We start from the raw sequence: 15,902 nt of genomic DNA, 5'->3' as shown, positions 1-15,902 counted from the left end.
ATATCTCTTCTACAAAGCAATAGATGCAACCATGACAAATCTGCCCTTTTGGACACACTCCATGCTCTCACATGCAGATGCTGAAAGACATCCATCAGCAGCAACACATTTGGCTAACCACTAAACTAGCTGCAAATTGTCAAGCCTTGGGTGTGTAAAATTGTACAAAAAAGCATTGCTTTCTGCCAGAATAGCAAAAAACTTAATCAATGTCAATAAATCCAACCCCAGATTTCTTTTTGACACAGTAGCTCAGCTCACGAACAAGCACCCACTAAGCCACAGCCCCTTTTCAGAAAATAACTTCCTCGACTTTTTTATCAATAAGGTAAAAGACACCAGAGACAAGATCCTAAACACATCTCCAGCTCGTTCTTATTCTATTTTTTTTCTAATAGTTCTATCGTCTTTCAAACCAATTACCCTTGGGTCCTTCATTTGACTAGCTCACACTTCCAAACCCACCAGCTGTCTCCTAAATCCTGTACCTGCAAAACGTTTTTACAACTACTCGAAGTTGATTTCTATTATTAACGAGTTATCCACTAAAGCTTTTGTTCCCTCAGCATTTAAAACTGCTATTATTAAGACACTTCTAAAGAAATCAAATAATGTCTATGATTCTTAGTAAATACAGACGCATTTCTAATGTTCCATTCATGTGAAAACTCCTTAAAGTTATAGCCAGTCAAGTTTGTCCTGCCACACTTTGGCAAAGGTGACAAATTATCTTTTGATTGCTCTAAACTTCTCTACACTCTTACTACATGACCTCAGTGCAGCATTTGATACTGTTGATCATGCCCTATCACTACACTGCTTCCAGAATCGGATAGGTATCCAGGGTTCAGCCTTGGCATGGTTTCGTCCTTATTCGTCACACAGAACTCACTGTGTACTTCATAATAATAACCTGTCTAACTCTCACACTTACATCTTGTGTACCTCAAGGGTCCATCCTAGGCCCCTTGCTTTTCCGTATATACACTAATCAGCCACAACAGTAAAAAACGGTAACTGGTTTTAATGTCACGGCTGATTGATGTATACGCTACCATTAGGTAATATCATTCATAATTATGGGATTCATTTTCATCACTATGCCAATGACTGTTACACAGTTCAGTGACTCCACCAGTCTCTCAAATCTTCATGATTGCCTGTCTGATATTAAACCTGGATGTCTTCTAATTTTTTAATGTTAAACACAGATAAAACCAAAATGCTAATTTTTGAACCGGCCAGATATCTATTTAAAGATGCCTTTCTATTTCTTGATGGTTTTGTAATCTCTTAATATTAATAGTCTTGGTGTCACATTTGACCTTGCATTGAAATCTGAATCCCACATCTAAGTGCAATGTCAAGATAAAAGATATATAATTATTTTTTACTATACAGGTTACAGAGAGCATTTTTGGCACAAACAGTTCTTTCAGGATGAATTCATTTCTGTTTTATATCATGGGCAGCTGTGTCATGTAGGTACATTTAAGTATTGAATTTGATGTAATGTCTTACACTGTGTTTTATTGTATAGTATATCATGTTCCAAGCTGCTTCTGATACATTGAATAAAAATAAGTTCCCAATTAGGGGTGGCTCAGGAGGTAAAACGAAGCGGGTTGTCCAGTAATCGGAAGGTCGGTGGTTCAATCCCTGGGTCCTCCAGACCCCATGTCGAAGTGTCCTTGAGCAAGATACTGAACCCCGAAGTGCCCCCGTTGGCTGTGCCATCAGTCCGTGTGATTGTGTGTGTGAATGCAATGTATGAATATGTATGTGAATGGGTGAATGTGGCAGTAGCGCTTTAAGTGGTTGATAAGACTAGAAAGAAGCGTATGTGTGTGTGCATGTGCGTGTTTGTAATTGTGTGCTTCCTCTTACTCGTCCCTTATTATTACTAGTCCCTTGTTATTGTTATGTAATTTATGCTGTTGCTGTTTTTGGTTGTCAGCACGGCTTTGATTCGCTCCTTCACAAAGATGTAAGTTATTTCCTGATATTAAAAGAATAGTTCAACATTTTACTGAAATATGCTCATTTGCTTTCCTCCTGAGAGTGGAAAAGAAGATTTATATCAGTGTCATGTCTGTTGTATGGAATTATAGTCAAGATGTAGTTAGCATACCTTAGCATAAAGACTGGAAGCAGAGGGAAACAACCCCTCTGTCCAAAGTTAAAAAATACACCTACTAAAGCAAGCCAAGCTAGGCTAACCGCATCCTGACAGCAGCTCTATACTTAAAGGATTGGTCTGATTTATTTATTTTTTTACACAAAACTCACATACAAATAATATCTTTATTTGTATAATACACATTAAACATGAAGTCAGCAAAGTTCTTCACAGGATAAAAAAAAAAACACAATAAGGCCAGGACAATTAGAAAATTACAATACACATAAAAATCACAATAATAATTAAATAAAAATACGATTAAAATAGTAAAGGGATATAAAGGGATGACAATAAAATAAAATAATAATATACATAAAAACAAGATCTTCTTAAAATCCTTCCTAGAAGCCTCAGCCATCTTAATATTATTAAAGGATAGGGTTGGAGTTTTCAAGTCTAATTTATACAATACTCACATGTCATACAGTATGTGCACTGACAGAGTTACTGGTTGCTGTAATCATTCCTCCTGTGGTGGCCATGAAGAGATTCCCTTGTGGTGTGAATTAAAAAAATGAAAGTCCACTGTCAGTCCTTATTCTGTGTAAAAATGCATTCTGAAGCCAAAGCCAAAGCAAAAGCTTCAGCAGTCTGAGTAAGGCAAATCAAGGGGGTAACTTCCGAAGTTACAGTCTTTTTATGGAACTGTATCCTTGTGTTCCACCGTACAGTGTTTCTCTGCAGAGTCAGAGTGAGAGGATGTGTCATTTTAATTATGTTGCCAAAAAAAGCACCAGCAATTAACGTACACACAACTACAAGGATGGGGATACTATTAATTTGCTTAAGCCTCATATTAGGTTTGGCTAAACTTGAGAATGCATTTTATACAGAACAATTTCTTACAATGTAGTCACGTTACGAAGTGGGATTGGGGTCCCGCTCAAATCTTGCGGGAGTGGGCAGTTTTTACTTTACTGCGGGCAGTCGAAAAGTGAACTGCAGGTCCCAGGATTTTGCTAGCACTAACTAGAAGGATGGAGTCATCAAATTAAGTTGAAAAGAAGATTAAAGCGGGTTTTTACAGTACAAAAGCAAAGGAGGGCAAGTCTGACATTTGACAAATTTCTCATTTGTTACTGACAAAGATGAAAAAGAATTTGACTTTGTCAGTTGCAACAAATTTGCAAAACGATACATCAGGCAAAGATCTGGGTTTGCACCTCTGGGTTGAGGCGACACACCTACTCCTTTCTCCCTGGTCAAGGTAAGCTCCCCTTCAAAGATAAAGCACTTCTTCCTGCACATATCAAACAAGACACTATAGAGAAATGTATCACACTTTGCTGTAGAGACATTCGGCCTTATGACTTTGGCGTCAGGAAAGGCTTTGGTGACATACACTGTTCAGCCACAACATTAAAACCTGTAACTGGTTTTCGGTGAACTTCAGCACTGTGTTAATATAGCTGATAAATATGGCAAATTTGATGTAAAAGACGTTCTGCGTCACCCAACCACTGTATCCTGACATGTCAAGGTGACAGCACTGGCACTGCAGGCGTCAGTGGGAACAGAGGTAAAGCCCATCATCAAAACGTATGGATGTGCCATCACAATAGATATATGAACTGAGGATTACCACAAACACATAATTCATATCCAGCACCATCCATTAAACAAATAACAACTCTCATTTCGAGGGTTTTGTTTGCAGCTCCCTGCTGTTCCAGAAACTCCATGCTTTTGGAATAGACATGACACTCCAAGTTGGCCGTGTTGTGTTCATCACTGACAGTGGAGCCAATGTAGTTGCTGCCCTGCGTGGTTACACCAGGCTAAACTGCAATGCGCACATCCTGAGCATCACCCTGTCAAGCACATTTGCCCCAGACATGTGGCCCAAGACACCTGAGCTATCTGAACTGTTGACTAATGGAAAAAAATCGGCCAAATATTTCAAACATTCAAGTCTGCAGAACATCTCTAAGAAATCTCTCAAGCAGTCCATCAAGAATTGATGGAATTCAAATTATGATATGCTGGATTCCATACTGCAACAGCATGAGGAGATCTCAACATTACTGGTGACCAGTAACCAGTGTGAAAGAATTGCGCAGATCAATGCAAACACTTTGAAAACGTGAAGCGTTTCTCAAGTTATTCAGGGATGCTATGAATGACCCCAAATCAGACAATTCCACTTCAAGCGCGTTACTTCCACTGCTATCAGACTCACTGAACACTGCAAAACAGCATCCATCGATCCCAATGTGTGTGCTGATGTGTTACTAGTGCCCAAAACCCCTCCACGTGATGTACAGGATTACAACGCATCTGACTCCTAAAATGCAATCGCTACGGATGCCAGGCCCAAATGCGAGACACGACATGTTCAAAGGTATGTGAAATTTAAATATGCTATATTGTTTTGAATATTATGTTGTAGGCTATCTTCTTTGTAGCCTTATTTTAAAGTGAACTTGTTAGCCTATTTATATCTATGAAAAAGCTTTTTCCTACTAATACAGGAATAAGAAACTTTATTTATATAGTACTATTCAAAAAAAAACTTTACAAAGTGCTTCACAGACATAAAGACAGAAAATACACAGTGCAAATACAAATTAAGATAAGTTCAATGCAGCCAAGAAATAGAAACTTAGATAAAAGACTGAATAAACATTTTAAGAATAAATAAATAATAGAATAAAACAAAAGAAAAACTTACATTAAAAGCCATTTCATATAAAAAAAAATTTTTTTTAAAGAGTTTTAAAACAATCCAATAAAAAACTACAAATCCACAAGATGTGGTTTAACCTGCCTCAGCAGAGGATGAGCTGCCAAAAAGCAAAGCTCAGACCAATTCGCAGACAGGGAAGACAATACGTCCTTCACTTCAGCGCCAAAGGCTGTCTGTGATGAAATAGCAGAATATCTCACCACCCAACTCCTGGACAAACCAGACCCCGACAGTGTGCATCAATGGTGGTATTTCAACAAAACTTGCACGTTTCATCTTGAGTATCCCTGCATCTAGTGTGTAATCAGAGAGGGCATTTAGTGTCTATGGGTGCATCTTGAAAGAGAGATGCACAGGCCTGGGACCGCAGTCGGTTAGCAACATTCTCTTCCTCCACAGCAATCTTAAGTAGCCCAGGGGATTCATTTGTTAATTAAGTTTGTTTATTTTATGTTATTTATTACTGTTATTTAGAGCATTCATAAGTCTGTTTTTGCTATTTGTTAATTACAGGTTTAAACAGGTTTCATGATGTCTTTGTTGTTGAGCATAGGAAATGCTTTGCAAATGTGGTGTTTTGATAGGCTTTAGCCAAACAGTTGTGATATTGTCTATTAAAAGCTGAGAGATTTTTATTTATTTCCTATTTATTCTGTTTTTTTATCAGCTGAATAAAAACAATTGAAAAATCAATGGAACTCTATTGTGCGGACATCAATAGTCAGAATATTTGCAGAAATCTAGGGAGAGCAGGGTTAAGAAAACTGCAGACTATACTACATTAATCTAATATTTTATCTTTAAGACACATTTTAATGCTTTTGTTATTCTGACTAAAGAGTGTGATGTGGCAATATCAGATTTCGCACCAATCAGAAAAGTCGTCCTGCTCTGCATTGCACTGCTCTGTCTCCATCACAGTTAGTCTTGTAGTTAAGTCATTTTTAGACAAGATTCTTTTAAAATTTACAGTCTGCCATGCTGTTATTCTGACAAATGCAACTCAATTCTAGGGCTTCTCAACTCATGATTAAAATCAAAAACATTTAGGGGGCAGCCTTACATCGAACTATTAAAAGAGCTTCCAAACTTAAAAAGATAACATGTTCTTTGCCAGTGCTTTACAAAACTGTTACATGACTGTCGCAGAAATTATTCACTTGACTGTTCTGTTCAGTTCTGATCTGCTACTGCTATGGTTGAGCTTTGGTTAGGTTTAGGCAAATACATTACCTAGGTTAAAGAATGATGGCCAGCCTCGTTGATCAAAGAAAATACTCAGACTGTCCTGAGTCCTAGGTGTTAACTGAAAGATCCTGATAGAGGTAGATCCAGGTAGATGCTGGATGGAGTTGGGGCTTTTGAAATAATGGCAGTGTGACAGCAGCAGTGGCAGCAAGCAGCAGAAAAGCTTTCAGGTGCACACTGTGGCAGCAAGCAGCAAAAAAATAAAAAGAGCGCCAACAGCTTAGATACACTGCCTTGATTAAAAGGCTGTGTTGGGTATGTGCTACAGGGACAGGAGTATGGTCATGTGAGTGTAGCAGCAGCCTTGAGTTGGGTTGCCTGAATTGGCTTGCACACTTTGCCATTTAGGTTCTGACCTCATCACTCCCTATGAATCTGTTTTTTATATGTGCCATATTTTATATTTTGCACTATCTTGCGTTATGTTAATTAGAAACAGCTGGTTTGAAAACAACAATCAGTGCGGCCGAAAATGAAAAACCTCCTGCATGAAGGTGTACACCAAAGTTGGCTGACACTAACAAAGAGATAAAGAGGGAGGGAAAGTGAAGAATATTGAGCCAACTTCAGTATCAGAACTCAGTAATGCCCACTGATGCTTCTAATTACAAACTAGCCCAGCAAACAATTTACCGTTTGCTCATTCCCCGAAATGTACAGGAATGTTTGCTGCGGATGTTTCCCTAAAATAATTCAGGAAAGTTTTATTAACATTCCTGGGAAGTTCGTTTTGGTAAAATATGCGGTTCGCAGAACGCTCTGCAAACATCAAAAACTGTAGGTTTGGGGACTGTTTTCTGAACCAAACAGGAACATTCCAGAGAATGTTAGCCTGAATAAATCTAACCTCGGCATAGGGCAGTTGTTGACATGTTGCCAAACCTGCATGGATTGGGTAATAATGTTTTCCTCACTGGTTTACCTTGCAATCTGATTACGTAACTGATTTTGTTTTCTTTGGTTGTTAGAGTGATGATGACGATTTCACACCCAGTCTAGCCAGTCAGAGAGACAGGGAAGATGTGACGATGGCAGGAGTAGAGGATGAGCCATGAGAGGTAGAGGAACGTGAGGGAGAGGGAGAACAGCTGGAGCAGCAGCATCAAGAGCTGAGCTTGAGGAAAGACTGGAGGAATGTTGCCAAGAGGATGGCTGCAACACAGGTTTACTGCCTACTCTCAGTTACTACTTCTTCATCCGCTCATGTTGGACTGAAGGCAGACTGGACGCCACACTGACTCACTATCACCTCTTGAAGGTATAGATATAACCTTCAGAGAATGTGCCTAGAATGTTCTTTAAGGATACACACAGAATACTTTATAGTGGGTTCAAATCAAAGTTGTGTAGGGTGTTTTCGGGAGAAACTTTTGACAATGAGAGAAATCCTTGACATGATAAGTAAATTGCTGTATGTGAAAAGATTATAAAAGCAACACCATAAGTAATACAAAACCGTTTTGATAGATAACTGAATGCAATATTAAAATTCTAACAATAGAAAATCCTTTTCAGTAACTGTAGGTTATGTCTAATTAAAGCCTATTCATACATTTTAATGTAATGGCATGCAGTAGAAAATCCAATCCACCAGGGGTCGTTTTATATACCTGTATTTGCAGCCAACAAGGAATGGCGCTCAGGAAACACTTCTGAATTGCTGGATTGTAATTATCTTGGATTTACCTGCCTTTAGCTTTATCCTAGTTAACACCTTAATGACAAGCACACATATGAGCGCACACGCACGCGCATACACTGCACTGCTAGTAAAATGAAGATGCATACAAGCACATACACATGTATAGAAGATGAGAATGTTGACATAATTAGAACAGTGTCATGAGGCCTCTTGGTACTGAGGAGGACAGAGATGAGAGAGGCCCACATTAATGGGAGGAAAACACTCGATGAATGGGAGCAGAAGAAACGCAAACAGTGAAAATCATTTCGACAGATGGACGAACGGGAAAGGTAAATATAAGAACCGTGGGGCGATGACAGAAATTAAAACCCTACCGATTTGGACGCTCGGAGATCCACACAACGCCTCGCGCCATAAGAGTGTAACCACAAACAGCAGCTTCATGGTGGTGTTAATGCTCCTCACGCGACGCCACAGCAGCCTACGGCAGCGGTTCCTACCGAAACATCATCTCCATCACACACAATGCGAGTTCATGGCGTGATTCCAGGTTCGCTCAGAAGCGTCTCGAGCTCTGCGGATGCCCTATCCTCTCTTTCGAGATGCGCGTGTCGCTGCTGCTGCTGGACTGCGGGCGCGCGCCGTGGATTGCCTAGGAATACCGATGAGGCACGAGAAAGAACCGAGAGCAGCCGACAGCTAAACGTAAAGCAGTGGTTATGAGACAAGGATGAGGCTGCAGGAAACTGAGTTCAGCACGTCAACATACAATCAGTCATACCGGACTGGAGGAATGGCACATTCCATTCTGTGTCATCTTTTATATAAGGACCTAATTTGAGCTGATATCACACAACAAGGATATCAGAACTCGCTGCCAGCAAGAACCCCTATTTGCGCTCAGAGACATGATTCATACATACAAGAAAAAGAAAAAAATTAGGACGTATGCACTCACAAAAACCCCTCAAGTCCAACTTTTCTGTGAGTATGCTGTTCTAGCTTTCCGATACCTTCGGTATATGTCCACAGAAAGGTAGGCTATAGCTACTAAATAGCATTAACATAAATATGGTTATATACATCGTCTAATAATTTTAGTCAGCCAAATGGTAGGAAAATACTTAAGCTTCCTTTCACAATGTTTCTTCCTTTCCAAGGAAACAAATATCAGTTACACCACTATGACGTTAAAATACAGGCAAAATGTAAAGCTGAATGGATTGATTTTCATTATTTTTATTCATTTTTATTCTTAAATCCATCGTAATGCTGAATGATTCTGTCCTTTGTGCTATTGTTAGACATTACAAAGAAAAGAACCAAAAATAAGCTGTCTCTTTTATGGCAAATTGGTATGAAGAGTGTTACACCCAACCTGAGGGGAGGACATTTGGTTAAATATCTGCTAAAAATGGAAGCCTAGAAAACAGCTAGAATAGTCCAGAATATTGTTTTAAACACACAATATATAATATTCTGGGTTTGGTGATGACGTGAAGTAGCATGGGATCATGGGTTGTTTTCACCACCACTGCCTTCATTGCAGTCAGCTTCTTCTGGTTAGGATTGCTTCAATATTATCATTCAGGAAGTTTCTACAGGGAGCCAAATTACCCACAGAGGTCTCAGACCTGGTGATTAAATACAATAAAACCACTGAATAAAGCAGTTTCATGTTAAAAATCATTGTTTCCCCAACGCTGTTCAACTGCAAGCTGAGCTGTCCTAAAGTTTGCTCAGGTTGGTTATGTTTGTCGCTTCTGGCAGACAACCACAATACTAATGCATGTGTGAAAAGGATATGATGCCATTTTCAGGCGACCAAATGAAATGGACCGTTACATTGCTTAAAATGACATATTTCTCTAGGTTGCTGGAAACATTTGGGACAATGTAAGTACACAACTAAACAAAGTATATAACATAGGTTTGGCCGTTTTTAGACACCTTAATGCAGAAAAGTTACATATTATATCTTTAAACTAACATTAAGATTTAACTCTGGATCTGTGTGGAAAGGTAACAACACCAAATACAAACTGCTTTTACAGAGCTTATTGAGTATTTACATATTTACAAATGCTCCAACCTCTGGCAAAAATAATAAATAGTTTTAAACTTAATGTGACTTGTAGAGCAGTAATATACCGGCGATATACTTGTGTATTTTACACTGAAAGCTACTTTGACTGATCCAATAACATACATCTCCTAATAGATTTGTCATGGGCACAACTGTAATGTTATAACCCTACACACCAGGAGAAATGGATAGAGAATTACTTCAGTGGAACGATCCAGCACATTTCCTGTATGTTTTCTTTCCCTCCAGTGGAGTTCGAATGCCAGAAACACTTCTACTGAAAATAACATTTTTTTCAAACATGTTGCCAAGGTGGTAAGTTGTCAGAACAATGTAATAATGTAGTTCAGAGACATCGACTGTCCCCAGCTTTTTGAAGAACAAGAATGTTGCAGACTGTACAAACAACAAGGAAGAGGAAGGATCTCAGAGTCACAGTGACATGCATTGTTGTTCAATGACCATGCAGCTTTACAAAGATGAAAAAAAGTTTCAAGTCATAGATATCAGTGACTGTCAGCTGGTCAATCATATCAACGACAGATAAAAATATACCAATCACAAAGCATCCTGCTGCACTACAGAGAGAGCTCCCCTATTTTCAGTAGAGCAGCAACAAACAGTTTATCTGTTTGATAAAATGTAACTTCAGCACATAGCATATTGATGAAGAAAGTAATCATAGCTAATTAAAGAAAAAACATAATAAAGTGGATAATAATAACAATAATTGTCATAATATAATGTGTGACTCAGTTAATGCTGCTGATCACTCTGGTTTTGATTTCATATATTTTGTTTAAATGAAATTCACACGCACCAGAAATGAAGAAAAACTACGTTTTCCTCACTTCAAATTTAATCACAGGGTACAATACCATAAATAAATACAGTGAGTGTGGATGGTATTTTTCTCTGACCTTACACTGAAGTATCAATATCACAAATCGCAAAGCCTTTCTTTATATTGTCTAGTTTCACCATTTGTCTTCTTCTGTTAAACTCTGCCTCTATGACTAGTAACATCTCAGAGTCATCTTTTCACTTTTGTAGATGACACTGATATTTGTTGTGTACTATTTAAGCAAACAACTGAATAGCTCTAAGTTGATGATTATGTTTAGTTGATAGGTAATTCTAATATTTTGATTGCTAGTGTAGGCCATGGGGGCTCTTTGAGATTACCAGAGAAGAAGTTTGAAGTATATATTTTTCCCCTCTTTTAAATAAAGGTTCACCATCCAAAAGTGTTAATTTGGACTCCAGGACTCCAGTCACAAGCAGTTCCCAGGATAGGTGTGGATTTCAAAACTCAAGCAATTTGTGATGCACTCTCAATTTTTTGATATGCATTTTTTTTACAACACTTAGATAGGCATAAAACCCTCCCAGTTACATTTTTTCGCACTGTAAGTTAGCTATGAGTCCATCTATTTGCTTCTGCAATGTGAAATTGGGAGTCTTGGCTCAAGTGAGGGTCAATATTATTTTGAGCTTGTGAAATGATGTTCAGAAATAATTATTTCAAAGCGTGCCTTTGTGAGATCTTCATGACAAATTAAAATTTATGAATTACAAGAAAAAAATGATAACTAGAACAAAAGATTTGAAAATGAATAAACAGAATAACTGTACAATTTCAGTTGAGCGTTTCTAGAAGTTGACATCTGGGGCTGAGGTCAGGGTGTGTGCATGCGCTGACTTTTTTTGGGGAGTTCGTGCTTTTCTGCCTGTAACACTACTGACTAAGTTTAATTTAAATTTATTGCATTGAATGATTACTGTAAATATTGTGTTTCATTTGAAACTTAATTTTTAATAATAATTTAAAGACAATTGCCCTGGACAAAATGGACATCTGCAGGGCAGCTGAAAACTCTCAAACCTATCCAGTTCAATTAAATTCAGTTTTATTTACATAGCGCCAAATCATAACAGAGGTTATCTCAGTCAACTTTTCATATAGAGTAGGTCCAGAGCATACTCTTTATAGTTATATTTACAGAGACCCAACATTCCCCTATGAGCAAGCACTTGGCGACAATGGCAAGGAAAAACTCAGTTTAACAGGTAGAAACCTTGAAGAGAGCCCTGCTAATGGTGGGCGGCCGTCTGCCTCAACTGGCTTGGTTGGGGGGGGGGGGGGGGGGGCATAGCACAGTACAGGTACAACATAAAGATGTATAATAATAACAAGACTAATAATTATAACAATAGGGTGAATAATAGTACTATTAAAACTAAAGCCAGCCCTAACTGTAAGTTTATCGAAAGGGAAGGTTTTATGCCTACTCTTAAATATGGAGAGGGTGTCTGCTTCGCAGACCCAAACTGGAAGATGGTTCCAGAGTAGAGGAGCCTGATAACTGAAGGCTCTGCCTCCCATTCTACCTTTGGAGACTCTAGAAACCACAAGCAAGCCTGTGTTCTGGGAGCGCAGTGTTCTACTGGGGTAATAGGGTACTATGAGCTCTTTCAGATATGATATGACGCCAGACCATTAAGGGTTTTGTAGGTGAGTAGGTAGGTAGGTAAATTCTATTCTGGATTTTACAGGGAGCCAATTCAGAGAAGCTAACACAGAAGAAATGTGATCTCTTTTCCTAGTTCCTGTCAGTACTCACGCTGCAGCATTCTGGATCAGCTGGAGAGTGTTTAAAGGTTTAATGGGTTAGCCTGATAATAAGGAGTTGCAATAATCCAGAACAGAAGTAACAAAAGCATGGACTAGTTTTTCTGCGTCTTTTTGAGACAGGATGTGCCTGATTTTTTCAATGTTACGTAGGTGAAAAAAGGCAGTCCTTGAAGTTTGTTTTACGTGAGAGTTAATGGACATATCCTTATCAAGGATAACTCAGAGATTCCTAACAGTGGTGCTGGAGGCAAGGGCAAAGCCATCCCGAGTAACTTTATCATTAGATAAGGTGTTTCTGAGGTGTTTGGGGCCAAGTACAATAACAGTTTTGTGTGAGTTTAACGGCAGAAAGTTGCTGGTCATCCAGGTCTTTATGTCCTTAAGGCAAGCTTGAAGTTTAGCTAGCTCATTGGTTTTGTCGGGCTTCGTTGACAAATACAATTGGGTATCATCAGCATAGCAATGGAAGTTTATGGAGTGTGTCCTAATATTATTGCCTAAAGGAGGCATATCTAAGGTGAATAGAACTGGTCCAAGCACAGAACCTTATGGAACTCTGTGACTACTTTTTGAGTATATGGAAGATTTATCGTTAACTTGCACAAACTGAAATCGATCTAATAAATAGGACCTAAACCAGCTTAGAGCGGTTCATTTACTGCCAATTAAATGTTACAGTCTCTGTGATAGGATATGATTGTCAATGATATCAAATGCAGCACTAAGGTTTAACAAAACAAGTCCAGAGACAAGTCCTTTGTCCGATGCAGTAAGAAGGTCATTTGTAACTTTCACCGGTGCTGTCTCAGTGCTATGATGCACTCTAAATCCTGACTGGAAATCCTCAACTAAACTACTATCATGTAAAAATTGGTTAGCGACACCTTTTTTACGGATCTTAGAGAGAAAGGGTAAGTTAGGTATGGGTCTATGATTGGCTAAAACATATGGATCAAGAGAAGCATTTTTAAGGAGAGGTTTAATTACAGCATGGTTTGCTTTGATATACGGGTTTGGGAGGTAAACCATGGAGCTAACCTCCTTTGTTTTATTAGCTTCTTTTTTAGAGGGGCAATAGCGTCAAGTGTCATTCTCATTGAGTCTGCAGCACTATCAACAAGATGATCAATTTGGTAGGGACTAAATTTAGCATAGTTATATTGTAACATGGCAGTGAATTAAGTGTTGATGGAATCAGCTACAGCACTATCAGATATACATCTAGAAAAATAAATTTCTGCCTAATAGTGTGTAGTCCAGTAACAGGAATTAAAAAGTTATTAAATAATGGTCTGATAAAAGCTGTGGAAAGAATATTAAATGTTCAATTTCGATGCCATAAGTCAGAACGAGGTCCAGGGTGTGGTTAAAACAATGAGTGGGTTCATTTACACCCTGTGCGAAGCCAATTGAGTCTAATAATGAGATAAACACAGTCCTAAGGCTCATTATCAACATCCTCATGAATATTAAAATCACCTACTACAATTACTTTATCTGTACCAAAGACTAAACTTGATAAGAATTTAGATAAAAATTCAGAGTATGGGCCAGGAGCGCAGTACACTACAATAAATAGCTTAGGCTTTAAAGTTTTCCATGATGGATGTGTAAGACTAAGAACCAGGCTTTCCAATTAGTTATAATTGAGTTTAGGTTTAGGGCTGAGTTAAAAATGGCTGCAACTCCACCTCCTCGGCTGATGCCTCGAGGAATGTGAGTATTAATATGACTGGGTGGAGTGGATTCATTTCGGTTGACATATTCGTCATGACACAGCCAGGTTTCAGTGAGACTAAATATAATGATCTGGTATTAGATCATTTACTAATACGGCTTTGGATTGGAGCAATCTAATGTTTAAGAGTCCATATTCAATTCTCCTACTTTGTTGTACTTCTGCTTTGGGTGGTCTTAATCTTTGTCAGGTTTCTGTGTACAACTCCTCTTCTGCTTATTTTGAGTTAATTAATTTAGGTGGTCGGGGGCAGACACAGTCTCTATGGGAGTTTGGGTGGGTGACTTCTGTACTGGAGGCACAGAGAAGCGTATAAAACAGCAACTCTGCCTCCTGGTCTAAACTCTGGGTTGTCATTGTTTTGGTCTACTAATAAACTCAGTCAGATTTCTAGATATGGACGCCAACGTGGGATGTATGCCATCTTACCTAATCAGACCAGGTCTTCCCCAAAAAGTCTGCCAATTAGCTATAAAGCCCACATCGTTTGCTGGACACCACCTTGCCAGCAAGTGGTTGAATGATGACATGTGGCTATACCTGTCATGTACAAAGTAACGAGCAGATCTGAATACCGTGTAAACAAATGTGAAGTAGCAACAAAATCACTAAAAGAAGGAAAGAGCGAAGGGTGCTTAAGCAGAACTGAAGGGTTAAATGTACAGTGTGTAATTAGCCGCTGTAATGAAAAAAATAACAAAATTAACTGGGTTGAGGCAGAGCAGCAAAACTCGCTATCAGTCCCACAGACGCCGGGAGCCGGAGATGACACAATACTCTTACCTCAGCACGTTCACCGGAATCCCCATCACCAGTGTTTAACTGTTACTTTACTTTTCTATTCGTTTATTACATTTTTGATTGCTGTAATTTATGGCACTTTTTGTTGTATGAATAAAGTAATGAAGCAGCCATAGGACAGCAGAATGGTTGTACAAATAAACAGGTGTTTCGATTCATTTAGGGAATATCAGGTTTTTTGATCATAAGGCTTTTCTCCAAATTGTGTTACCAACTCCCCAAGTAACCTATATCCTTTAACTCATGTCATATATGCCTACATAACATAATCATGTATTAACTTAAACATTGTTCCCATAAAACAATTTTCACATTCACAAAACAATCAATCTTATAAACTGTGCTGAATATAAGAATTTGAGGTATATTTTCCAAATATAGCATGCATATCTTTTGGATCACTTTGGGATATCTGCATCATGCAATGGTTGCATACATAGCCATCTAGTGGGTGGACAATACAGGCTATTTAAGATTATTTAACAAAATGATGCGGGTTGGTTGAAATTACTTCAAACTTAATCTTAACTTAAATGGTTTTTTGTTTTTGTTTTAGTGTTTTGTCCTTTACCAGGTGTTTTAGCATCCATAAAATGAATATAAGCACAAACAATTACGTTCATAGATTACCCATCAAACCAAATTAGACAAAACAAAAATGTACTTTATGTAGGCTAGTAGGTAAGTTCATACTGCCTTTAGTGGTTACACAGTTTATTGTGTAACAGCTGTGTAAATGCAGGATAAATGCTGTCTCATTAGCCTACACAATAATATGTCATATCAGTTTGGGATCATAAAAACATCGGTGAAAATGTGTGTGCCCAGGGGGAAGAAGTGTGAAAACTGATCTACAGGCAGTGAAACAGCAACAGCGATTT

At 38.5% G+C, this 15,902-nt stretch overlaps 1 protein-coding gene across 1 annotated transcript in view; it reads right to left on the bottom strand.

Annotated features, from left to right (window-relative positions):
• Nucleotides 1-8,235, bottom strand: part of LOC120800583 (glutamate receptor 2-like) — a 101,955-nt gene extending 93,720 nt beyond the window's left edge. The window contains exon 1 of the mRNA XM_040146784.1: nt 8,136-8,235. Coding sequence (XP_040002718.1) covers nt 8,136-8,205 — 70 coding nt within the window. The 5' untranslated portion in view covers nt 8,206-8,235. The remainder of the gene's footprint in view (nt 1-8,135) is intronic.
• Nucleotides 8,236-15,902: the final 7,667 nt, after the last annotated feature.

This window comes from Xiphias gladius, chromosome 15 (genome assembly GCF_016859285.1).
Source record: "Xiphias gladius isolate SHS-SW01 ecotype Sanya breed wild chromosome 15, ASM1685928v1, whole genome shotgun sequence".
NCBI lineage: Eukaryota > Metazoa > Chordata > Actinopteri > Istiophoriformes > Xiphiidae > Xiphias > Xiphias gladius.
Note: the sequence above shows the minus strand (reverse complement) of the source record. Positions and strands in the feature narration are given on the sequence as shown.